Genomic DNA, 25,894 nt, shown 5'->3' on the forward strand with positions numbered 1-25,894 from the left:
TAATGAATTCGTTCAAGACGTTTACCAAGTTATTTTTATATTAAAATCTGTATGAATAAAACTTAAGGAAACCCAAGAAAATTTCAACAAAGCTATTAAAAAGGAATAAAAACTTATTTAGATCGGAATCTACCGCATTTCCTTACGTTCTCAGCACATGCTCCCATTATCCCCTTTATCACGATATACATATTTGTTGCATAAGGCTAAGAGCAAAACAAAACGGTGTTGCAACTGCGCCCTGCATTCAAGTGGTATCAAAGTGAGCATGAGCATCTGCCTTGCGTAGGCCTCGTATTTCGTTTGCATAATGTGCATGAAAGTTGCAAGACGTCGCACGTGTTACTTGTATTCAATTTGTATAAAAGCTGCAAGCTAAACATTTACATACCCTTTACTTATTATTACAAAAAATAAAATAGAGTATCTATGTAGGTAACTACATGATTAGTATCTAATATCTATAATAGATACCTACTTTGTGCCATGCCTGTAATCTTGCTAAGCTGCAGTTAAACTTGAGATCACAAAAAGGAAAAAGGTAACAGTAACGATGATGCGTGTTATATTTAACATACGATTCGAGGCTATTTGAGAATAAGCCAATCCAATGATTATTTAAGAAAGTTTTATCGAAAAGATAATGGATATTACATATAATCGCAATTGTAACGCAATGTTAGTAATATAAACGTAACACCTCGCTACTAAAGATCATAATGTTTCGTAGAGACCGCCTGTTGCTACCTTTCTTTACATTGTAAATCTGTTTTTAAATTTGTTTTCTTTGTGGCGCAATAAAGAATATTTACTTTACTTTACTACATGAATTTAAAATATTTCATCTACTCGGTCAACAATGTGTGTCACATAACTGTATCTGTCGTGGACAACCTGTTGCTGTGGCTTTTTCTGTTACTAACAGTTACATTATTACATTATGTTAATCACGCATAATATTTGTCTGTAGAGCTCTAAAAACCATTTAACAAATTTAATACATTACAAATTGACACCTGTCGGTTTCATATTAAACGGGTTTTAGTCATTCTAAATGTAAACCGATCAGCGATCTCTTTTGGGATACACGTAGTACATCTTTAACTCAGGCATACTAAATCGTACATCCCTAGACTTCTGTACATTCATAATGGTATTTACGAGAAGCACGGTGCATGCGAAATTAGCACCGCTGCATTTTTGTGCAGCACAATGATGCAATCCCGGAGTCGGGCTTTGTGTAGGCACCCTCATTCACAGTTGGGAACTTTTTGAATAAAGCCATATTTGCCTGTAGACGTGTCTCGAAAGTGGTTCATTGCATGACGTAACATGTCGGCATTTCTGAACTAATTATAAACAAACATGTAAAATAATGACGGGAAAATCCCCGTACATGTTTTCCTGAATATTACAATCCTGAAAAACATTTCTGTTTGTAGGATGTATTTACTTTTGTACAGGGTAAAACAAAACGAGTAGGCAATTGTGAAGCGAAACATTTTGCAGAATCTCGCATAACTGTACTCGAAAACTCCGCAACAGGATAAGGATCATCTTGAAAGAGGAAATGCACATTATGACCTAATTCTATTCGTATCTTGTTATTTCTATTATGAAAATTCTTTTGATGTTTTGAAGAGTTTTTGGAGTTTACTGTAGATTTTCATATATAAGCCCGGGGGATGATAATTTAGAGGGAGTAATATCAAACGTACGTTACGTTATGTTTCGTGCGCAACTTATCTTGCGCATCGAAACACTTTATTTATTCACTGTCAACAAATAGCAACTGTCAATCACAATAAAAGTATTTTATAATCGTTTGTGAGAAGTAAACTCCAGTCAGGCGCCGGAGCTGACACACACACTCTTGTTTTTGTTTCTACATCGAATTTGAACGCGAGTATTATCAAGCGGTTCCATTTCCAATATTGAAATGGAAAATTGGTGGTCTGGTATATAAAAACAAAAGCATGGCAATCAGCCGATATCAATCTGCCGCTGAAATTGTTCAAACTCAATCTAAAACTTAACAGACTAAATCAAAAATCGAATGTTGTCTGGTTTTCGTCTCTCAAATTAACAGTTCGCTCAATAATAGAATTCAGCAGTAAAACTTAATTGAATCGATTGTTTTGTCTAGAGACCCAGTTTCTAATTTCGGTATTTATTACAAAATAAAATAAAGCCAATGGAAAAGAGAAATTCCGAAGACAATAGAAAACAACAACATTAGCGTTAAGTATTTTAAATACCGGCGCGTGCTTTCTCTCTTAGCATGTCGGATGTCTGTTGAAAATGTCGCCGTTCGTTTAGCTTAAAACGAAACAAGTGTACTTACACACATTTTTAAAAATTCTGACCATTTTGTAATCAGCCACTAAATATTTTCGCAAATTGCAAACTTTCAAGCAAATCGAGTCGAAAGTCTTATTATGTACGACAGAAATAAATTACAATAAATACCGTTGTAAGTAAAAAATGTACGATTTAACGCTGGATTTCATGGGCATGCAAATTGCACGAGTAGCAAAACATGAATATTTACTTAATTTACTTTATCGTACATTAAACCACCGTTAAACTGCTGCCTGTGCGCATAATGCTGTCGATTTGTCAAAATTCTCAACAATCGCACGCTTTTACGCGCTGCATTTCCACGCTCAAAACAACAAAAACGTCGTTTCTGACATTGCCGCCGTTAGTAACACCGGACATTGCTCTAGTGGTCTCCTGATTTTGCTTCGGAATCGACCATACAAATTGGCTTAGAGTGCCAGAGGCGTTTGCGTGAGAAACAAATGCTTTTCACAGTAGTGTGGAATCGCCGTTCGTCCAACTCATTTACATTTCAAATTTCTAAACCCTAATGGGCTGAATTGTTCCCATGGTTTTTGTTACCTTCTGTTCTTTAATAACCATAATTTAACATATTATTTAATGTGGTGCAATTATTATGTAAGACGAGTTAATCTGCTGGAAAATAATTCATACTGGCATCCTTCCTTACCTTCAGTTTTTCCGCGAACGTGGTTGATCATAGTTTTATATTGGTTATTTTAGATTCTTAAGGACTTTCAATTCTAAAAAAACTACTTATAGTTAAAAGAAGCAGCTAAAAGCAGAAGCAAAAGTTGGAAAACTTTCATATAGAAATTAGTGCTTAAAATTTAATAACAGATATCTCGTATTTGTCCAGAGATAAACTTTAAATCATTTATAACTAAATATATTATTTTATCTTCACTCGACAGTAGGAAGCGCAGTGCTATGCTTCACGTAGATCTGATCTTTAAACCAAGCGGGATAATAACTAAGATTGCGTAAACAGAGTGGAAATAATTGTGCATTGCTCGGGGCAGGGAAGTATTGGGATCGAATTGCTGACTACCTATGCCATATCAAAACCTGGAAAGTGACAAAGCCAACGATCATCATAGGTACCAAGTTAATATTTATGGTAATAATTTGCTAGGTACCATTAATCAAAAAAAGCTTAAAAGTTTCGTAATTGAGAATCGAGTAAACACTCCTATCAAAAAACCGAACTGATCCTTGGTGTAACGTGATAGTTACTTCCTAATATAAATGGCAATTTTAATATATACCTATTTTAAATATTCACCTAATTTTCTGTCTAATAAAAATGAGATGACTGCCCAATTAATATTGTGTCACAAATTCCAGACTACATTGTCCATACTTTATTGCTAATTACATAAATACCTACTATTTAGATAAGTAAGATAAATTGAATTCCTATCATTCTCTTTGTACGAATGCATGTTAATTTACTTTTAATATCCTACTGCGACACAGGAATTAAACCCCTTTCAAGACTACAAAACTAACGCCAGTTACCGGGTTTTGATCAACAGAAACTCTGATTGCGGATATCTAGGACGTGGTATTGGATCTCGGAGACACACGGCTCGGCCTCGCGAGACATGCAAATGTATGGGATTGTTCCCGCCATGTTTTACGCCATGCTCTAATGGGTGCGTGTCCATTATGCTTATTATTTCTAATTGAGACATGCGAATAAAGAAACCTACTCTCACACGAGTCCAGTAAAAATTTTGTGCAGCTTTTTAAATAGTTTTGAAATGGAAGCATTCATTTTGTAAAATGTAACAGGTAATAGCTGTAGGGAACTTGGTTAAAGAGAACAGTAACAAAAATGACTACACGTAAATAATAGTAGCGTAGGTACTTATTTTGTTTAGTTTTCAAACAAAGAAGCTAAGTGTGTATTTATATTTGTTTCTGTGAGCTACTCGTTACTTTGAAAATCTATTTTTATCTAATCCATTTCTATTGCTATACAAAAACCACGAAATAGAAATTTTTATGAGGGTGTATAAAAGTGTGTATTCAAAACCATTCCGTACGTTTTCAATCCCGACAATAGGTTCAATCCGAGCCCCGATTCATTATGCAAGTGTGGTACCCCGAAGCGGCATTCAACGCAAGTTAGTATAAATTCTATTGGCATCGCTCGCAGTGCATCTCGCTCATACATATTGGTGCAAGCGAGATGCAAGTGGTGTCCACACGAAATTAATAGGTTAAGTTCGAATGAATCTCTAGGGCAACTGTTCTCAATGGAGTTTAAGGAGCACGTTTAGCGCAGTTTCATTAAGCTCTCGATTATTCATCGAGACGGAACGGCGTCTTCTGGTAGCTGGCTAATATGGAAAGCGGTGCATAAAGATTAACTTCTACCAAAGTGTCGCTTACCTAGCGCTTCTAAAATTCATGGCACTGATGGAATGCGCACAATGTAGTATGATATAATATCACAAATACTCGTGAGATACAAAGTAAAAAAGAAGTTTACACCAAAGATGATTATGATAATGTATAGGTAGGTAATAATATTGTGAACAAAAACTGCAAGGAGAATCCAACGCAAGTAATGTTAAGCTAAATACACCAATCATCATCAAATAAAGTATTTAACATTAAAACACGGAAGAAAGACATAATTTGGGTAACTACACTACGATACAGGCAATGGCGGCGATGCTCATCAGTCAATGCAGGCTACGCTATTGATGTGACCATCTGCAGCATCGACCGTACTGCTGCGCTCGCAAAAGCCACGTATGTAAATCGGTCATCAGTAATTACTTATCCAACATTAAATTTAGCTTGATTCTATTTATCAAAAATAAATATCTTTCCGGCAATTATGTTAACAACTATCGAGACATCTAAGCTGTTTTAGTAAACCCGAAAGACTTATTGACTTATCTTTCCTTTGACCAAGTTTCTCATATATCCTATCGAATGTGTCTGTACTTTTTGCAATTTGCCGTCAACTGTTTAGCTACTAAACTGTTGAAAATACTTCAAAGCAAACTTCTTATATAATAGCGGTATCATAGCTAGTCCTGGGGCTGTGTGCAAAAATTCGACAGGTTGGAGTTACAAAGCGTTTTGACAGCAGACATCGAGGCTTTGAGCTTCGGATAGGGATCATGAATGGGTCCGTAAGATACTGTGCGTATAGTCAGCATCAGAAGTCACAACACAAATAAAATATTTAAAATATATATATATAAATAAAATACTATCCTGTAAAATGTAACAAATAAAAACGGTTTTTTTTTTCTTCATAATAAACTGATCGTCGATTAGCACTACACTGAATGATGGAAAGTGAAGACAGCCTAAGATGGAGCTCACCGGTTCACTATTAGCTTATACACTCTTGCTTTAAAGAGTAGGTACTCAAACAAAATTCCAGAAAATAAATTTCTTCTAATAAAATTCTCCTACCCAGACTCTCTTAGATTCTTAATTTAGTACGCAGGAAAGATATGTCTACTCAGTTAGTAACCCTAAACTCAATAAATTACGATGGTTTTTAAATTACCAGCGGAAGGTGCCGCAGAATGTCGCCGTCTAGCGATTATCAAGTTACCGGCGAGAAACGCCCAGTCTACGGCGCTTGCTACACGGATAAGGTCATTATGGCAATGAGAATAAGCATACAATGCTTAGAAGCGTTTAAGAAAGTTTCATAAACATTACAGTTAATAAGATGGAGAAATGAAAAGACAATATTTTACTAAGAAAATATTGTTATGAATGCAAAAGAAAACTGTGAAACGTGCAGTATTAATGTACTTGATGATATTGTTGAAAAAATGCTTCATCATCATAAATCTTATACGTAATAATGTATATTATGTTATATTTTTATATGAATTTCTTGTTTTAAAACTTTACCACATAGGCATAGGCGTAGTTTTAAGAGGGAAGTATACACGTAATCATCAATACAAAAAGGGAAAATGTTTTTCCACTTCTAAATATTTCCCATACTCCATGTTTTAGTGTTATTGACAAAATGAAAAACTAGGTTTAAAGGTATTACTTTTTTTTTTCAAAATTTGCTAAACAAAAGTTTTTTTTTTTTTTTTTCAAAAAAGGGAAACCTATAAATCTAGAACAGTGGTTCCTAACCTGGGGGTAATTACTGTAAGGAATAAACCTATCACTATTTAGCAGAGATCTATAGCACAGTTAAACCAAGAAAGTGTATACTAGAAATTTATTGTGTTTACATGAGAACTGTTACTGACGTACAGAAAAGTAAAAAAAAATCATAGAACCGTTGCTATACAAATACAAATTTGACAGGGTTCCGTCTACTGCCAGTACTGTGTCCCCTTAAAATAGGCGTAACCAGATTCTACAAATATCACATTAACATAATATTTCAATAATTACCCCCGTGTAATAAGCTTAATTAAAGATTACAAAGATTAGACCTATAAGACTATTGATGAATATTGGGAGGAGGGGTAAAATCAGGATCCCTATTTAGTCTTAGGGGTGACAGGACTGTAAAGGTAAGGAACCGCTGATCTAGAATATATTATGCTGAAGCGATCGCCATCAAAATCAAAGTGATTTGTTAAGATTTAGTTAGTGGAAACCGTTTTCTCCCGAAATTTCATAGAAAAAGTACCGTTATTTCGTTAGGATCGCAAAGCTATTCTTCCCTCGTAAGAAAAAAAAAACTGTTTTTATTATTCTTTTTTATACGTATTTGATTATAACTTTCTCTGTGGTGCAAGGCGGACTAGTCTAGGCTAACGACTCGATTGCAGGTAACCGGAAGTTATTAGCGGGTTCGCCGACCCCGCCCGCCCAAGCGCCGCCCAAACAACTACTCGCCTTTATTTATTGCCTTCCTTTAAAAATCTAAACGATTAAGGAAAAGTTTAAAAAGTTCCCACATTTATTTTAAAATCCTTTACATTAAAGACGCAATTAGTGCAATATTTGCAGATTAAAAGGATTAAATATACGTGTTATGGGTATTTATTAATTTCACATCGGTCATCATTATTTCCCTAAAGTTCTTAAAAACATATACATATATGTCTCATTATCTACAGTCTTCGTTCTGTAGCGGAAAAAACACTCATGGATCTCAAGGACGACATGTAACTCGTGGATTATACATAATATAATAATATGGTCGGTTATACATAATATGTATAAAGTCTATTGAGGCACATAGCTTCATCCTATCAGAAGAGCTACTGAACTGCATCAAATGCATTAATAATGCGGGTCTAAGATGCTGATACACGTACACATACACGTCTAAATTTCAACGACAACTTACATCTAGATTACAAATTAAACGTTAGAGCTTATCCTTAACGCACACACATCGTAGAGTTAACAGCGCAAATATTAAGTTGCCCGAGCTCGAGCACGTGAGAACTCGGGCCAACTCAGGCTTTTCTCGAGCACCGCACTAATTGACGACGTTATCGAGCCCTCAAGTTTCGAGCCGGAGCGAACTTTAGGCTTTCAAATTCCAATTTTAAACTAGAAGCGCCATAGGCGTTGCGAAGTTTCATAATATAAGGTTCCTACGTGAATGTTTATTCAAATTGTGCTGGTATTTGAACTCATACGGCTTTAGAAACTAATGAAATTTTCTTTTGTCAATAAAAACCTAGCGATATTTATTTGTTTATTATAAAGTTAACAAAACGTGAACAGACGACGTTCCCCGCTGCTAATAAAGATACTGAAGTCATATGTACGAATTATAAAAGAAAGTATCGTTTTCTAAACATTTTTGGGCACGCCAAACCTTACTTATATGTTTGTACACGAATAGGTTTAATGACTACCAGCATTCTAAGCTTGTTTTAATACGTTTAATTCTCCATTATAGCAAAAGCAAACTCTAATTTACCTAAATTGCGTAATTTATATGACCCACATGATAGTGCAATTATGCAGCCCGGGGATTTAGGTCAGCAGGGTCAAATTGCGTGTTTCGGCTAACTAGTTTATTTATGACCTCATTAGGCTGGCCACAGACCTGCGATTTACTCTGGACGACCCTCGGAAGCTGTTCGGGTGACCTAATGGAACGCAATGTCCCTCATGTGTTTTTGAATGGATTAGTCCTGTTGGCAGTCATATTTGCAAAATCAAATGCCTTGTAACAAAGATGTTCAATTTACGTATGTTATTAAATGTTTTTTTTTGTAGCTGACTAATACTTGGCAGCAAATGTTCTTGCTATTGAATAATAGACTTATCAAATAGTGATGTAACCGATAATAACATAAAACGTAATGTTTGTTGAACAGTCAAATCAATGAAGCGGCCGCCAAAATGCTGAACATTGAGACAGCGGAACGGAATTCTATTCTCGAAATACCGAAGTACAAATTAATGTTGTACAGTCAGCATCAAAAGTAGCGGATGAAACAACGCGCCAAAAATATCTGATATTCCGGATAACTTTTCCAAATATAGGTACATTTATAAAATTCGCATTCAAAAGTATATCTTTTACAGTCTTAGTTGTTAAATATAAAAGACATCACTTTTTATTAAGCTGTTACAGAATGGTAGATACTTATGAAGCGTTATTGGATCCGCTACTTTTGATGCTGATTGTACCCATTGAGTGATATTTAATAATGCATTATGCAACCTAGTACCTTATAAACAAAGATGCCAAATCGAATAAATAATCACAAATCAAGAACAACAGAACTTCGAATGCCGTCAGTGAAATAACCTCAAAATTTTCGAATCCATTCCGCATTAAGTTCATACTCCATCGATTAGACTAGGTACGGCTGGCAAACTTCTTATCCCGCGACCTTTAGTAAAATAGCTTTTAGAAGGGAAAGGTTATAATATAGAGGCTAGTAGCACAAGCCAAGGAAGTGCGTCACAATGCGTTGTAGAACAATAGGGCGGCCTTGATTGATCGGGACACTTTTTGTGGAATTCACAGAAGCTGTTTGGTGTCAGTTGTTGGAAATTGAAAATAGGACCGGTAAACAGGCGCCAGTAGGTGTCGTGACAAAAAAACAACAGTTCTGCGGCTCCTATATTAAAACATACTAACTTCATTTGATATTAGGTACACTGATTTAACATAGGCATAAGTATATTGCAAGCAAGCTACACTGCAAATAATGTCAAATTCATATCAAATAATTCTAGACGAACAAAATTAAATAATTCTAGACATGTCATTTCAGAGAGTAGGTTTCTAAATAGAGCTGCTACTTAATATAAGTACGAAACCCTTGTTCTGTCTGTGACCAATACTTTTAAGCACTCTATAAACAATAATTAAAAACAAATGTGAAATATTACGGTCCCTGTAAAAGTGAAACAATTATGAAATTATGACGTTTAAAATAACACTTGCACAGTGTGTACTATAAAAATCGCTGCCGAGTTAGCTAGGTCTGACTTTAACAATATAAGATAAATCAGGTATTTAAAGACCGCACATTACAAGTAGACCTAATATGCTTGAAGTTCCTGCTTACTTTGGCTTATACTCGTACGTCAGAGCATTTTAATAATTCATTCACAAGACATCCGCTTGAATAAAATAGAATAAGAATTTCTTATACGGATATAGGTGGGTCCGGATCTACAGTTAAACATTAAGCCCCTTATTCATAAACGTGTACTTACTAAAGTTACGATGCCGCTAATAATCATTTATCCCATTCCATCATACTAATACGTCGGAAAGGGACAAACGATTATCTTTAGTAACGTTTATGAATAAGGGGGTAAGAGAATAAACGTAAATGAATTCGGGTTCGTTTGAATTATTAACGTCATAAAGAAGACGTACCATTGACAACTCATTTTTATTAATAAAGTACACCGATGGTCTTTTAAAAGTGTTGCTATTAGTAAATACCTATACAGTTAATAGGAACATACCGTTTAGCTACATAAATACGCTTGATATACTGTTTATTGGCGAACTTTGTTTTTGGAATAATAATTACAAACTTTCAGGTACCAGTGTGGACGATGCTACGGATAGGATATATGAAGTTATGAAGATACCTTAAGAGGGAAGAATAGATTTGTGATCCTAGCGAAATAACGGTGCTTTTTCTATGAAATTCCATTTCGCGAAAAAACGTTTTAAATCATAACAAATCACTTTGATTTTGATGTCGATCGCTTCAGCATTCTAGGTGTATGTTTCGATTTAAAAAAAATGTTTTGCAATTTTGAAAAAAAAGGAATACCTATAAACCTAGTTTTTCATTGTGTCAATAACAAACTAAAAAAATCATGGAGAATGGAAAATATTTAGAAGCTTGAAAAAACGTTTTCTCTTTTTGTATGGACGATCACGTGGTTTACTTTCCTGTTCAGGGCTCTAATGGCTCCTCTACACGATGGCCCAGCGCAGGCCAGTCCAAGGGACGCATTTATGCGTTAGAGGAAGTAAGTGATATTTCTATCTCATTCCACCTCATAGCTGCGTCCCTTAGACTGGCCTACGCTGGGCCATCATGTAGAGGAGTCCTAAAAATATGAGGACTAAAGTTTATTTACCCGCATTACACGCTCATATTGCTCATGTTGTTAAAACAAGCGGCCTTCGAATGAATGGGAAAGCGAGCCGAAAAATGAATGAATGGGTGTTATAAAATAGGAATAAAAATCGGCGTCGTTTTTACCGCAATATCACGCCCGCCCCCGCTGTGCTGTATAATCTGAGATAACGTAGTGTCGATGTCAAAATGATGTGCACGCTTTTGCACCTTATTTCTTTAGGAATACGGCGAAAATTGTACACATAATTTTAGATACAAAGGTGCCCTACTGCCTGGAGAAAATCGTAAGATTATAATGAAAATGTACGTTGATATACCCTTTATCTTTGGATGGTATACACGGCTCTTTATTTTATAAAGGATTCAGAATAAAATTGGTGACGCTTAACAACTGAAAATTATTAGATTACCAAATTTAAAGGCTTGTGCTTGAGCAGTTGTAATAATAATAATATTATAATGACGTAACTTTGAATGAGTGAGAGTATAGTTAATAAGGTTTCTATTGTTTAATTCTCATTATAAAGTTCTGAAAATAAATAGACACGTGAATTAGTTAGTTTAAAGCTATATTAAGGGGATCCTCACGAAATTATAAATAACACCTATAAAAAGCGTCTGGCTACAAACAACAACAAAACAGATCGTCATTTTAATGCTTCCAATATAAAAATATTTAGAAGAGGCCCAATTTTTGTCAACAAAAAATATCGAGCATTTATATTATGACACGGAAAATAAATGAATCGCGCTTTGTATATATTAAAATAATGCGTTCCAATAAAATGCGTTCGATTTGACGCGTTCGAATAGACGCCATCACATGAATACCCCGCGCCTTTCCGTGGTTTCAGGTTTTCGATGAAAAATGCAATGCGCGGTGTTCAATGAGACCTCGGTAGGTACTTATTACGAACAAAATTGGATCGTTTGGAGAGAAACAAATAATCTAACCATAAAACATTTAAGCGCAAAAAATAATTTGTATAAACAGGTATTTAGGAGTATTGCTCCGAAACACCTTTAAGAAATATCGGATTTATTATATATTTTTAAAGGCATCATCATATGTATACATACAGAGTGTAACAAAAATAGTGGGATCCATTAAGGGCATATACGGTATCGTGTTATAATTAGGAACTCTTTTTCTATGGGGCAGGCCGTCCAAGTTAGCCAATCCTATACAAAGGCCAAAAACTTTAAATCAAACATTTTTTTCTTCTACTTTTTCCTAATCAATATACGATACCGAATGCACCCTTATCCGGAGCCCCACTATTTTTGTTACACCTTGTATTCAACAAGTTAATGCAGCAGACATAAAGAGAATATTGTGTTAACGTAAACTTGGTTGTTTCAGTGTATTAAAATTTGTTTAATATAAGTATTTAACTTGTGCAAGCTGCGACTTCGAGCGCGAGTTAAATCTACAATTCCATTTGAATTTCAACGGTCGTTTTAAATTCAACGAGCCTTTTATGATAATTTTGAATTTGGTTCTGGCTTAAAGTTACCTCTTTCACCGTCTCGTGGCACGTGAAAAATACCTGTAACAAATAAATTGTAACATTTAGTTTAAAACATGCGTATCACTTTATTAATACAATATACACAAAATAAAATCAAGCTCAAAATAATAATAGCACTTGCAAAATTATGTCATTCTGCTCACTAAAGCATTTAAAAAATGCATCTAGCAGAAACGTCTGCGAACGATGCTATTAAGCTTAGAAACAAATAACAAGTGGAGAAATTCAATCTTGGGTCGGACTTGAACCTTGTTTTAAGTGCGATTTGAGATTGCCCAATGCCCATTAAGAAATAAAATTTTAAATCCTCTCATAAGAACTTTCATAATAGAACTGTAACAATATTCCAAAGAATACAAAAGAAACTAGTGCAATGAATAATTTTGATGGACACAATAAAGCATTTTAAATCCGCGGACGGCGGGGAATCTATCCGGATTATGCGGAACCGCAGACTGGGACTCGAGGTTTAAAAGCAGCCAGTTTAAATGTTAATTTATTTGTAACGTTTATCTCACAGCAACTATACTGTAACTAAAACTGCAATGTAGCTATCCGGTCAATCGACTACTACTTAAGGTATTAAGGTCTATATCTAAGCATGGTTGCCCGAAAACTTATTATGCATGTGTCCCGACACGACCATGAGTTAAGAAGGCAAATCTTGTATGTTTTAAAACATGTAGTTAAAAATATTTAACTTGAAAAACTGTGAATTACCAAGGAATTTATTATGTGAATTTAAGAAAGACTAAAAAGTAATACAGAAAATCATGATTGTAATCTCAGTAATCATGAAAACTATGTGTAGGTTACTCTTTCAAGTAGTAGAGCTAAGGAAAATGTTATTTCACGTAGAACCTTTATCGTTACCTAATTTATACCAAGACATGAATAAATCGAAGAAAATAAAGGTGTTGGGGAGCTTATCTGGCGAGATATTGGTACTATAAAACACCTAAAGCGCGTTCGCGGCAGTTCTGTTTGAAGATAAGTGAAAAAAATCTTTACGTTTATTTTATTGCGCTGGGTATAAAAAGTAATATATACCCACTTCTGAAGATTAGCAGCTATTTATAGTGGAATACTAGTAGTAAATTTCGCCGAGATTAAATATTTATTTATAATAACATTATGGCAAGTGCTTTCCAACTTTAGGATTAGGAAAGTTGTCCAGAAAGTACAAGTGGGTCGACAGCAAAAGCATTTTGAAGACTAGATTACATCACAGGTCCAAAGAAGAAGAATTTATGATAGAAATAATTATTAATTAATGTTAAAATGTACATCGAAGAGGTAAAGAAATTTTCTGCATTTATTCATGCGAACTCTTACTTAATTCTGATTTTAACAGATGGGGTTTATCCTAAAATACAAAGCTAGTATAGAATATTCGAACCTATTTCCAACTTACTTCAAAAATGGAATAGTACCCGTAATATATTCAGTTTCGGAATAGGACAATAAACATCGAATTCAGTGGACTGTATTTGGAATCCGTTCAAAAGCCTGTTCTCGCCAAGAAAATAGATTTAACATATTCAGAAAAATCCTGAAACGTCCAGCACAGGTGCCGATGAGAGCTTTATGAAGCAATTCTGTAGAAAATTAGAAAAATATATTTCAAATAACTGTTTTATAGGAAATTCGAATCATGATTTAGTGACTAATCACCGAGTCGGCTTTTGGTTCGGGAAGTTTTTAATTCACCGAAAACATATTTGATTTGTAGAGACTTTTGCAATCATATTAGCACTTCCTTCTTAATACAAAGTGATATAAAGTGATTAGCGTAGTAAAGTGATTAGTAGTAGACGTGGGTCAGCGGTCTACGAATGTGTTACAACACTTACTAATCTAATAATCGAAAAACTTATTGTGTCAGGAATGTAATCAATGCTCATGAAATGCCACTATTTATGAGTGAAACTGGAAAATCTTGAAGAAGTGTTTTATGGGTCCATAAAATAATAACTTAATCTTACGTAGACTTTTACCAACAGACAATCTTGTGTTCCTTTTTAACACTGTTTAGTTTTATGTGGGTAGAATTCTTATTAGGACATCGCTTTCTTAACCGACTGACAATAAAGCGGGCACCACACCAATCGCAGGCCTATCCATTGATGTACGTAATAGGGGTAGATGAGGTACCAGGCGCTCGATCATGAGCCACAAAATATAGGTTCCGGGACCTATATTGAATTAGTCGTACGGGTGACGCTGAAGTGTCAACATTGTCATCAAATTCGATAAAATATTGCCAAAGAATGCCGTGTTGCGCCTTTTTCCAGTGCTTCAATAGCTCCAAGCACAAAAACAAAGCTCACGGTATCACTTTTCATTCGTAAGTACTGTTATAACATTTGAAAACATAATTTTTTCTAAATAAAATTAAAAATTTCCTTGTTATTGAGTGAGCGCGACAGCTAAATAATGCATTACCCATGTGAGTAACACGTTTATCCGAGTGTCAAGTAGGCCTGCCCACTTCATGCATTGTAGAGTCAGCAATTTTTTTTATAAATAATGCAACTTTTTAAATCATGTGCTCCTATTCCTTGAAACTATAGAATGTAACCGGTTTTTATTTCCGGTTGTTAACCAAAAATTCAATTTTTCTGATAGTATTGTTAAAACAATATCTTGCATTAACTTGAAATCCAAATATCGGGAATAGTCCATCAAAAATTACTAAATAGTACTTGTACAACAATAGGAAAACTATGGACAACATTTTTAACGAGAGCTCGATTTACAATTTTAATATGCGAGTTATAGTGTAGTTTTAAGATGTATTTATGTATGTTGAAAACTGTGTAAAAATATTTAGAACAGATATTAGATCAATCAAATTTAACCTTTTATCATAAACAAAAGAAATAAATAATAATCATCTCTATTTGTCAAGTAAAATGTATGATGACTGGTCTGGCCTAGTGGGCAGTGACCCTGCCTATAAAGCCGATGGTCCCGTCCCGGGTTCAAAGTTCTAATGATGGAATCCATGAAGAATTGAGGGAACACTTAAAGTCTTATAGGTACACATATAGTGATTTTTGTGGTTTTTGTTTACAAATTAAGCATTTTCATCCAAAAACTGGCAATTAGTGTAGTGGAACTGCTGATTATAAACAGAACGAAACTCCCTAACTACGTATTTACCGTTTGAGTATTTGTTTTAATTTGTCCTCTTTGTAGAGCAACTAAGGTGATGAAAATCAGAACGAATACTTTAAATTGAACATTCTAATGTAAGGGCACGCTGCCGTCTCAAATCGAGAAAAGTGGGACATTGCTAATTTCGCCTTCGATAGGGAATGATTAAAAAAAATATAACTTCAAAATCAGTATTAACGTTAAAAAAATGAAAACTATAATGTTTAGAGAAAAAACTTTCACTTATTTCTATTTTAAAACGAGCTGCAGCTGTGGAAATGCCTAGCGATTGAATTGTGAAAATTAAAAATGATGCTCGGTTTCGTTTTTGATACAATTTTTTTTTCTCCATACATTATAATTTTCCTTTTTATACCGCCCTCTCCGCATATTTTTTTTTAATTGTATAGATAAACTATCGGTTTTACATATAAAATACATACAGTTTTACATATTTTATTTGTGTTAGCGAAAAAAAAATTGTTTTCCATAAAATAAATAAAGTGCCTATTTATTTTAATTTCGTATATATTTTATAAATATTTGTTTCCTGACGCTACCTAATAAAGACCGCCGTTGAAGGCGCTTATTCCCATGACTTACAACTTGTCCAATATAAGTGAATCCGTATACGTATCGTAACTATGAATAAACAAGGTTCACACTTTTATATTGGTTATCTTGAGTCGTGCGCTCGGTGAACGATTGGAATATATAAATACCAGGAGTAACTACGAATTACCAGTGATTACATTATCTCTTGTCAAGCGTACTTGTCTTTTCCGAAAAACCATCAGAAGTGAAACCTCGAGATCCCTATCAACTGAGATCATATCGTTATACTGGTTTTCTCGAGGCGACACGTTAGTTGAACATAGTGAATAGTCGACCAGGGTTTCAGAAGTAAAAAACGAGGGTCAATTTCATGCTTTAAAAATATGATAGTCAATCATTTGATATTAATCTCAGTGTAACTCGCTCGCTCAGATATTTGCTTGAAGTGAGAGACGGTCTAAGATTAGGTAATATCAAATCATTGTATTTTTTAAAAATCGAAATGACTTAATATCACTTTAAGACGACAATGTAAGAAGTATGTACGTCTCGCCTACACATTTGTATAATGTTATTAGTTTTTCTCTGTTGCACCTCGAGGAATACGCAAAATATAGGGGTCTCGCTTGCGCAGCACTGTTAACTATATTTGGTTATCCCTGTTGCTCGTTGTGCACATGTACATTATAATGGTGTGTAGTATTTGCAAATGAGTGAGTGCTGGACCAGATTTTAGTCTTGTCAACTATTAACGTCACATATCTACCCCTTTTACTTACATCAATGGGCCTATCCCAGTAATCGCTAAAGTCGCTAAACAATCGATTGTTGGTATTGAAAACGCTCCCAAAGGCAGATCGGATCCACCATTAAGATAACAAGGGCTGGCAATTATGCCAAACAGAACACCAATGCCAATTCGTTCGTAATTCGCTTGATTTTTCTTAGCGTTGTTTTGATCATTGACTTTAATACCGAAGTTGTGAGGGATCCTATTGAATATATTAATAACAGTAAAGGTTGCCAAAAGGATATTATTCTAAAGCCATGAGATAAAATATAACTCATACGAAACATAAAGCTATATTGGAAATTAGGTACCTAACAGGCAGAAGGAAACTGATTGTTATGTCGCAATGAAGGTAATATTAAGAGCAAGTATTAAAGTAAAACAAAAAAAAATTACAACTCGGAAAGTTGATACTTTCCGAAAACTTTAGTAATATGCAGACGTTTACATAAAAACTAGCGAAAGTAACGATTTTCCTGTATTGAAAAGCGACAATGAAAGTGAAATTAGGTAATGTTACGCCAGTTATAACGCCTCAAACGACTCTGTTCCTTTTGTGCCTGGATAGAGGCCATAAAGAATTCGCATCACGTCACATCCGAAATAAAATGACAATGGTGAGCCAAAACGGAGAAACAACCAGGCACACACAAACAGCCAGGTTGAATTAAAATTAACGCTGTGACTGCATAGTGCATGTAAACATGGCAGGATGGACTACGAATTCAGTAATGTTTGCTTGGTTAATAATCAATTCAAAGCTGCACATAGACACTAAAAAAGACAATATTAAACTACAATGTGAAAGATATACAATGTTAGGAACCCTTACAACCTTCAAGTACGAGCGAATGTACCTTATATGTATCTAACACACAAAACTTAATCAAACTTTTTACATACAAAGTAACCAAAATCACTTTAGACTCAATGTTTGGAATGAAAGTTTTGTCACAAAACACTCTTAAATGCGTGGAAAACAACAATAGTAGAATTCAAAAGTGCTACAAATACGAAGACCAAACAAAGCCTTTGTTGCGAAAGTGTGAAACTATGTTATCTGATCTAAGTTTAAACGAGCAATATCTTACATTGCAAGAAGCAAACATTGATAATGATAACCATAATGCGGCAGACATAACTGTTCTCATTATGGAACATACAAACAACTTTCAGGCGAGTTGAAGGCATAGGAACATAGAGGAAGAATCGAAAAGTATAAAGCATTCTAAAAATTAAATTATTTCGTAGCATCACTACACCTTGTAAAACAAAGTCCCCGCCGCGTGTATGTGTGTTCGCGATAAACTCAAAAACTACGGAACGGATTTTCATGCGGTTTTCACCAATAAATAGAATGATTCTTGAGGAAGGTTTAGGTGTATAATTTGTTTGTGTAACCCGCGCGAATCCGGGGCGGGTCGCTAGTAGACAATAAACTTTTGACTTACCTACTTTATGTACCTATACATTAGCATTCAGTGTATATATTGCAATTGGATCAAATAGCTGAGGCAAATATAAAAAAGCAAAACCACATTGTAAAAATGATTTTATCTTGACATAGTTATGTATTTGAATGTGATGGAAAATTAATTGCTTTAAGCAAATCTGAAAAGGGGTGATTGACGGATAATCAGGAATAATTACGATCAAAGTGGAATTTAAAATTTTAATATGGCAAGTTGAAACTTAGAAGTTTTCGTTGCGGTTCTAAAAACGAAGTTGAACCAAATAAAACCAATCACGCTTCATTCTAAAACTTGAACCGCTTAACCAGATCGGCGAACTCGGCTTCAGAAAAATGAAATAAAACTTTTCTATTTCCAAGGCTGCACCTGGAGACGAGAAAATAGGAAAATCTTAGCAGGCTTTGGAGTAAGCCGGCTTATATTCGGCCGTGCGGTAAATAAGATATAGCTTGGTCTTGGAAAGAATCTTTCATTAATTCTCGGTAATCTTATTGTAGGGACATTTTTAATACGTTTACAATGGGTTTATGTTTAAACTACAATTAAGTGAATGGTTGCAGAGATTTTAAATTATATCTCATATACATAGCCAATAACAATTAGAGTTATTTTTATATTTTTGAAATAATCAAAACTGCATCAATTCGACTAAGAATCCTAATACCGAGTTAAATGGTAAACGTGTTTACGAGTATGTTGCAATGAACGAGCATAAAAGTCAGTACAATACAATTAAACAAAAAGCCTTTATATTCTGCGTCACTCAAAAAAATTACAAGAACACGCCCATACAAAACTAAAACAGATTTGCAGGTCTTTGAAAAAAAAAACTGTAAACAAATCAGAAGTTAGCAGTATTTTACGAGTGCTGCCAACTTTAAAGGCGTAAAAATGTTTGGTGGCACAGGTAAATACGAAAGCGTACCCTTTGCGTACTTACTGAAACTGTAAAAAAAAAGTTACGCGGCAATTACAAGTGAACGTTATTTCGTACAAGATAAGGTTGTTTTTTCGATAACACTACAAAACGATATACGAGGTAGTGCAATTATAGCATTCGAAATGCATAGGCACACGAGTGCATTCATTAAGGTCGCCCGCAAGCCTGAACATTCAGCCCGGAAAAATGCTGGCGCGTAATAAACCATAATTTATTTTTCACCCCTTTTTTGCTTTCATGACACAAACTTTAAGTAACATATCGAATTTACAGAGTTCTATAGAGTTTAAAGTAAACCGGTTTAATATTGTTGTATAATGAACCTCGATTTGTGCGTACGCTACATGCCGCTGAAAATAGTTCATAGAGTTAAAATAATAGCTTATGATTTCCTTCATACAGTTCAGGGAAAATCCCTAACGAAAGAATTTCATGAAATACCTAAGAAAATTAACAATCTGCTTTATATTTGGGGTATGAACCAAAAATATCGCTCGTAAAGTCTCCTAAATATATTGTCGCTATATTTAAAGGATTGATCCCGGAAACAGCTGCAAATCAGAACGGTTCTCGTCCAAGAACCGCTCATTCATTCGCCGATAGCAATGAATCGCGTCGTTCAGTAGCTCAGTTAACTCCGTCTCGAAAGCGAGCAGTTTCACTCGACCGCATTCAGTATTTACTTGGTGATAACAAACTTAGAAGTAGAAACCTAGGTTTTATATTTAAATAGAACTTACAAAACTTTCGTTAAGCCTAAGATAACTTAGGTAAGTAGGGACACAGCTATACTACAGAACGAGAGATGAATATCATTATCTTATTCTAACAAATAGCTTTGTCACTGTAAGTAAAACTTACAAGAGTATTTTAGGCTTTAACGAAAGTTTCATACTTACAAATCTTATAAGAGTAATCAATGTAATCATTATTGACATTAGTCAATGTCAATAATGATTACATTGATTACTATATTGTATAGTCATACATATTAGTTTATCTGAATAATGCCTAAAGATTTATACTTTGAAACATTTTATACTTTGATAACTCGCTACAATCGAAAATTGCATTGCAAAATTCGTATGTTATGAACTCATTAAGCCAAGAAAACTTTTTCACTTTCCTCGGTAATATCAAACGTCAAATTTGGGAGGTTTAAAAATAGATAAACAAATCAAATACATTTAAAAAGCTTTATACAAACACGCAATGTTTCATATGAACACGGAAATTAAAACTCGTAATGAACTTGTTATCTGAGCATCGCGTCACTAGTCACACTTGTCACAACTATGTCGATATGTATCAAAACTCGAGTCAAAATTGGATATAGCAATGTGACATTTGTTCCCTTGTAAAAAAAGTCAAACTCGTTTAGATTTCTGCATGGACTTGCGGAATTTCGATATACATCGAACAAACTTTAGTTACGTGACAATTGACACGTCAATAACAAAAGAACGTGTCGATTTTACACCCGCCGCTGTTTGTCGAGCCTCACTCCAGATAACGCTAATGAATTCGGCTCTGATTGGGCCTTGATTACGTTGGTACTCTATTTAATCAAACTTGGGATAAAATAATTACACTAATCGACTTCGGGAGAAATACCTCCGTGGAAGGTTGTTACTCTGGATTAGTTTAACGGTTTGCTTGAATTGCAACGCTACTGTTTGTTCTTAGCTAATTTTAATTCGTAACAAGTGAAAGTCAAACAAGAGTAATTAAAAAAACAAACTAGGCAAAGAATCAATGCTAAAACATTTTTCATAGCGTTAACACAAAGTATGGCAAGTGCTTTCCAATTTTAGATTTGCAATTGCTTTGTTTAAATATTTTTCTTAAGTTAATTTTAGTAATAATTAGGAACTTTGAAATATGTGTGTGAGAATTTATAAGGCGTTATACTTTACCTATGCATGTTTAAGACAATCCGGGAACAAACCTTGAGTTTGTAGGTCAAAGGAATAAAGCATATAGTTAATTGACGTGTCCCAATTACCTTAATACCTTGCGCATAGCTAAGGTAACTTCAATTGCCGTCCTGCGACTCCTGAACGGAGCGGGTCTATGGGGACTCACTGCAGCAATCGCTTTGCGCTTGAATTTATTTGAAGAATTTACAATTCTCTTCACTTCATTTAGTGATCTGTTTGTAACGTGTAATTTCTAGAAGATCTCAATCAATACTTAATTTAAGATACCCGTAAGAAGGTAGGCGTTTTACTTTATACTACTTATGTGTTGTGTTGGTATGATATGTGAAAATGTTATCTTCATAATAAGGGACTTTTTCTTTTGACAGTACATCAAATTTCACTGATTATCACAATGAACATCGTCATTGTTCATACAATTTCACCTTAGATGAATCTTAAACAATATGGTCCCACGTTTTCAAGCAAAAACACACTGACGTGCGACCTTAGTAAAATAAAATTGAAGTAAGACTTGTTTGAGATCAAGCAGTTGTTTATAAAAGACATTTTACAAAAAGTAACAAGACAATAGGTAGTACAGTCATAAAAATACAGATGTTGAAAATATTTTGTACTATAATAAGAAATATTTCACTATCAAAAACTCAGAAATTTAATGAAAATCATTCTTACATATACAAGTTACTAAGGTTTTATCAAAGTAAAATATTTTTATTAAATGACATGTAAAAAAATGATTTTTATCTTAAAAGATCCGACATTCGAATATTTCGCTTTAGTCAAATTTTACGCAGTATTAAGTACGGGTCCGCCCATGAGTTGTTTACTTTAGAAACCTTGCAAAATAAAAGTTGTAGGAAGTACGAAAAGTTGTATATTTCCATGAACATTTACTTCAGAATCCACACTCGTCCAGATTGCTGTTAGCTAACCTAGCCACAGTCGTAATTATAATTTCTTTATTAGCTGTTGTGCAATCTGAAGTGCGCTCGAGTGGCCATCGCGTGCGATGATGTCAATCTTTTGTCCGACCGTCTCGTTTCCAGAGAACCGATTAGTACGACGTTATTTGCGGTTAATACATACCGCTGATTTGAGCTGATTTGTTTTAATTTTTAACAAGCAGAAACGTCTGCGAACGATGCTATTAAGCTTAGAATAAATTTAAAAGTGTAAAAATTACTGACTAAGACTTGAACTCACGGCCTCTGGATCGATACTCCAGCCCTCTGCCATCTGAAAGTTTGCTGCCTATGGATGAGGTCTTGGTGGCTCAGATGGCAGAGCGCTGGAATATCGATCCAGAGGCCGTGAGTTCAAGTCTCACCAGTAATTTTTCCACTTTTAAATTTATTCTAAGCTGATTTGTTTTGTTTTCCCCAAATTTCTACTCTGTTCAAGTATGTGTTTGTGTATTTTTTACTGCTTGTTCAATTAAATTGATTCGGAAAACGGCGAAGGCTAAGAACGTAGAATAAACTACTTACTTATCTTATGATCAGCAGCTCATTATGAAGAAGCTCAGACTTATTTGAATGAAATAATGAAGAAAACACTAGATGCAAATGTAGGTATTTTGGGTTATAACCGATGTATTCTTGAGACTAGAATAAAATGAGACCGCGGCTGGCAAAAAGTCGCATTTTGTCGCTTGCCATAAGGACGCCTTGACAGGTTATTCGTATTAAGATACTAGCAAATCTTGTCCTTATGGCAAGCGACAAAGTGGTACGTTTTGCCGGCCGCGGTCACAAATTATGATCTGTTTAAGATAACGCCTATTATGAGTTCGACTATTATGCCCACACAACTTTCTATACACAACGAACACCAGATTGCACTACAATTACAACTTCATTATATGCAAAACTCTAATAATCAAAATGATCGCCTTGCATAATAGCGCACATGCAATAAACGCATTGGAAAGTTTTATGCCACAAGAAAGTAAATTTCACGCGCAGTTTTTTTATTATAAATTGAGTAAAAACCACTGCATCACATGTATAGGCATTAAGATAAATCTGTCTAATTGTGTAGACTAACTTCATAAGGTACTGACGTCCTTTTTATGACTTTCCCACAACTCGAACAATGGAGAAAATCTCGACAAAGCAAACTCCAAAATGTTTAATAAATGAAAGCATAAGAATTTGTACGTGTATCTTCATTATTGATTTTGATTGGATTACATCGTCTCCTTGATTAGATTATCGTATAAGTAGAAAATAGAATATTCTAATCGTCTTTACTGGGTCACGAAAGGCCTATATTTTTAGCGTAGTCTCAGCCGATCGATCCATAGGATGCAGTTACGAAAATAAACTTAAGTCTTTGTGCGGCACGAATAAGTTTTATGACATTTGCTCTAGATAGACAGTTTAGCTGAGCAAGGAAATTGTGGCTTTTACGGTTTATCCTACTGGAAAATAAAATTATGGTCGAGACTCCAATGACACAATTTCATAGTAAGAGTAGTACCGCTTCAGGTGGCCAAACGTATGAGTTATTTGCATTAGATAAAGATTGTAATATCTATGCAACTGTTCCACCGCTGTCAATACTCGAGAAGCAATGACTGGCTTTCTTTGCGAGCTACAGTTTTCTCTTAGAACACTGTGACAGGTCGGAGAGGTGCCTTAAATTACGCAGACAGAAACACGTCATGCGTTTTGTTTTCGTCATACATTTTCAAACAATGGGATTTATGAACTAGACATTTTTAGCAACACTCATTGAAAAAAAAAAACGCTCATGTTTCAGATTTATGTAAAACCAGATTTAAGACGTAAATATAAGAAATTCAACTCGACGTTATTCTAGCTATTATATATGTATTTTGAAACGAAATAAACTAAACTTACACTAAAATCTCGAAACACGATTAATTCTTGAGCTTCCATAAGTACTTTACACGATCATTCCGAATATCACAAAACTTCACAGCACTAAAATAAGAAACCATAAATATTAAATTTCAACACGAACATAGCAATCGTTCGGCAGTTGTCGCGTCACTGAATCTTGCGCATTCTTACTCGCAGTTTTTGTATTACAATTATTATGTCAATAACTACGTGGTTACTTGAACGAAATTGTGTAGTTCGGTGTATATGGTAGTTTCGTGCTTTAAATACGTTTTCATTAAAACACAGCTAATAATTTCAAGTGAATTGTGTCCAGTAGGATGTTCAAACACGGAATAATTGATTAACAGGGCAGTATCAGCACTTGTTTTGTTCGAATGGTTATAACAATGTGGTTTTCCTCTAACAATAATATTAATTAAAGGAAAATAAATATCAATATTCAGACAGCCATACATATTATTAAAAGTTTAATTTTTATTTTACCTAAATACTACCATAAACTTGGCGAATAAGTGAAATACATGAGAAGAAGACATGTCATAAGATTAATAGTTAATATTGCGACTGAACCATAGATTTCATTTTGTTGAGGTTTTAAAGGTTTGGAAATAAACTTCATCATACTTCGCATGTAGGTGCAGATGTACACCCCGGGACTAGATCCGTAAAGTACCTATGTGGCTAGAATTGTATCAAGTACTCAAAACATGAAAAGTTTTTAAAATATTGTATTTGTAGATACAGGCTTAATTAATACAAAGCCAAACCGCTTTCATAGATCAAAATATAATTCACTTGCTAAAACGGCATAACATAGCAAACGGGAGGAAAACGTTTGAAAACAGTCTCATAGGACAATACATAGGTACCTACCTAATACAGGGTATCTAAACAAGCTTGTATTCCTGAAGCATATGGAAAAATTATGGATTTAAAAAGACTATGTTAAAACTACTGACTATGGATCTATGTAAAAATTGTATGAAAGAATGATAAAGTATACATGTTACGTTAGATGGGTAGAGAATTGCATGAGGCATTGAGTCCCCTTTTTGTACTTTTACGTGTTATGTGCTATAATGTTCAAAATAATACCTACCTTACCTTGAATTTTATGTGTATTAGCTTGTACATTACGCAATTAGCTACTACTGCAAGCGAAGTATTTCTTGTAAAAACTCCTGACAAGGTCGACTACGTATACACATCAGTGTATTAACAGGTGCACTAATATCCCCATTTATTTACAAACGAGACTAGATAGCGTAGAAAACAGTTTACTTCTTGGAAAGTGTAAACTTTGCATTCGGAACGGATCAAAGAACGGTTCTAATTCTAGTGCAGTGGACGTCAGAGATTCGAACGAATCTTTGCCTGATTACAACATATTATGGTACAAAAGTTTAAACATATAATACTGACTATACGGGTCAAATACATTTGATATAAAGGTCTCTTCTGTGGACAATATAATAAATGTTAACGACCCAGGTACATTCATTACATAATATAAAGTAAGTAAGTAAGTAAGTAAGTAAATATTCTTTATTGCACCAACAATTATACATTTTACATACATGTAAAACTACAAATGAATTTTAAAGGAAAATAGAACCAGGTAACAACAGGCGGTCTTATCGCTAAAAAGCGATCTCTTCCAGACAACCTTTAGGTAGCAGGAAATTTCGAACTCATACAAAAGTCAACAGGTAGTGCAAGGAGCTAAATATGGAGACTATTAAATACA

General features: G+C 34.5%; 1 protein-coding gene across 9 annotated transcripts in view; it reads right to left on the reverse strand.

Annotated features, from left to right (window-relative positions):
• Positions 1-25,894, reverse strand: part of LOC133526667 (rap1 GTPase-activating protein 1) — a 413,034-nt gene that overhangs the window by 43,327 nt on the left and 343,813 nt on the right. For 5 of the 9 annotated variants that reach the window (XM_061863365.1, XM_061863371.1, XM_061863364.1 and 2 more), the window contains one exon: positions 12,404-12,436. The exons of 3 other annotated variants lie outside the window; for them this stretch is intronic. In XM_061863365.1, the coding sequence (XP_061719349.1) occupies positions 12,404-12,436 (33 nt within the window). Of the gene's footprint in view, positions 1-12,403; positions 12,437-24,141; positions 24,272-25,894 lie in introns of those variants that run through there. One more of the 9 variants, XM_061863373.1, reaches the window with a different exon arrangement.

The sequence above is a fragment of the Cydia pomonella genome, chromosome 16, assembly GCF_033807575.1.
Source record: "Cydia pomonella isolate Wapato2018A chromosome 16, ilCydPomo1, whole genome shotgun sequence".
Lineage (NCBI taxonomy): Eukaryota > Metazoa > Arthropoda > Insecta > Lepidoptera > Tortricidae > Cydia > Cydia pomonella.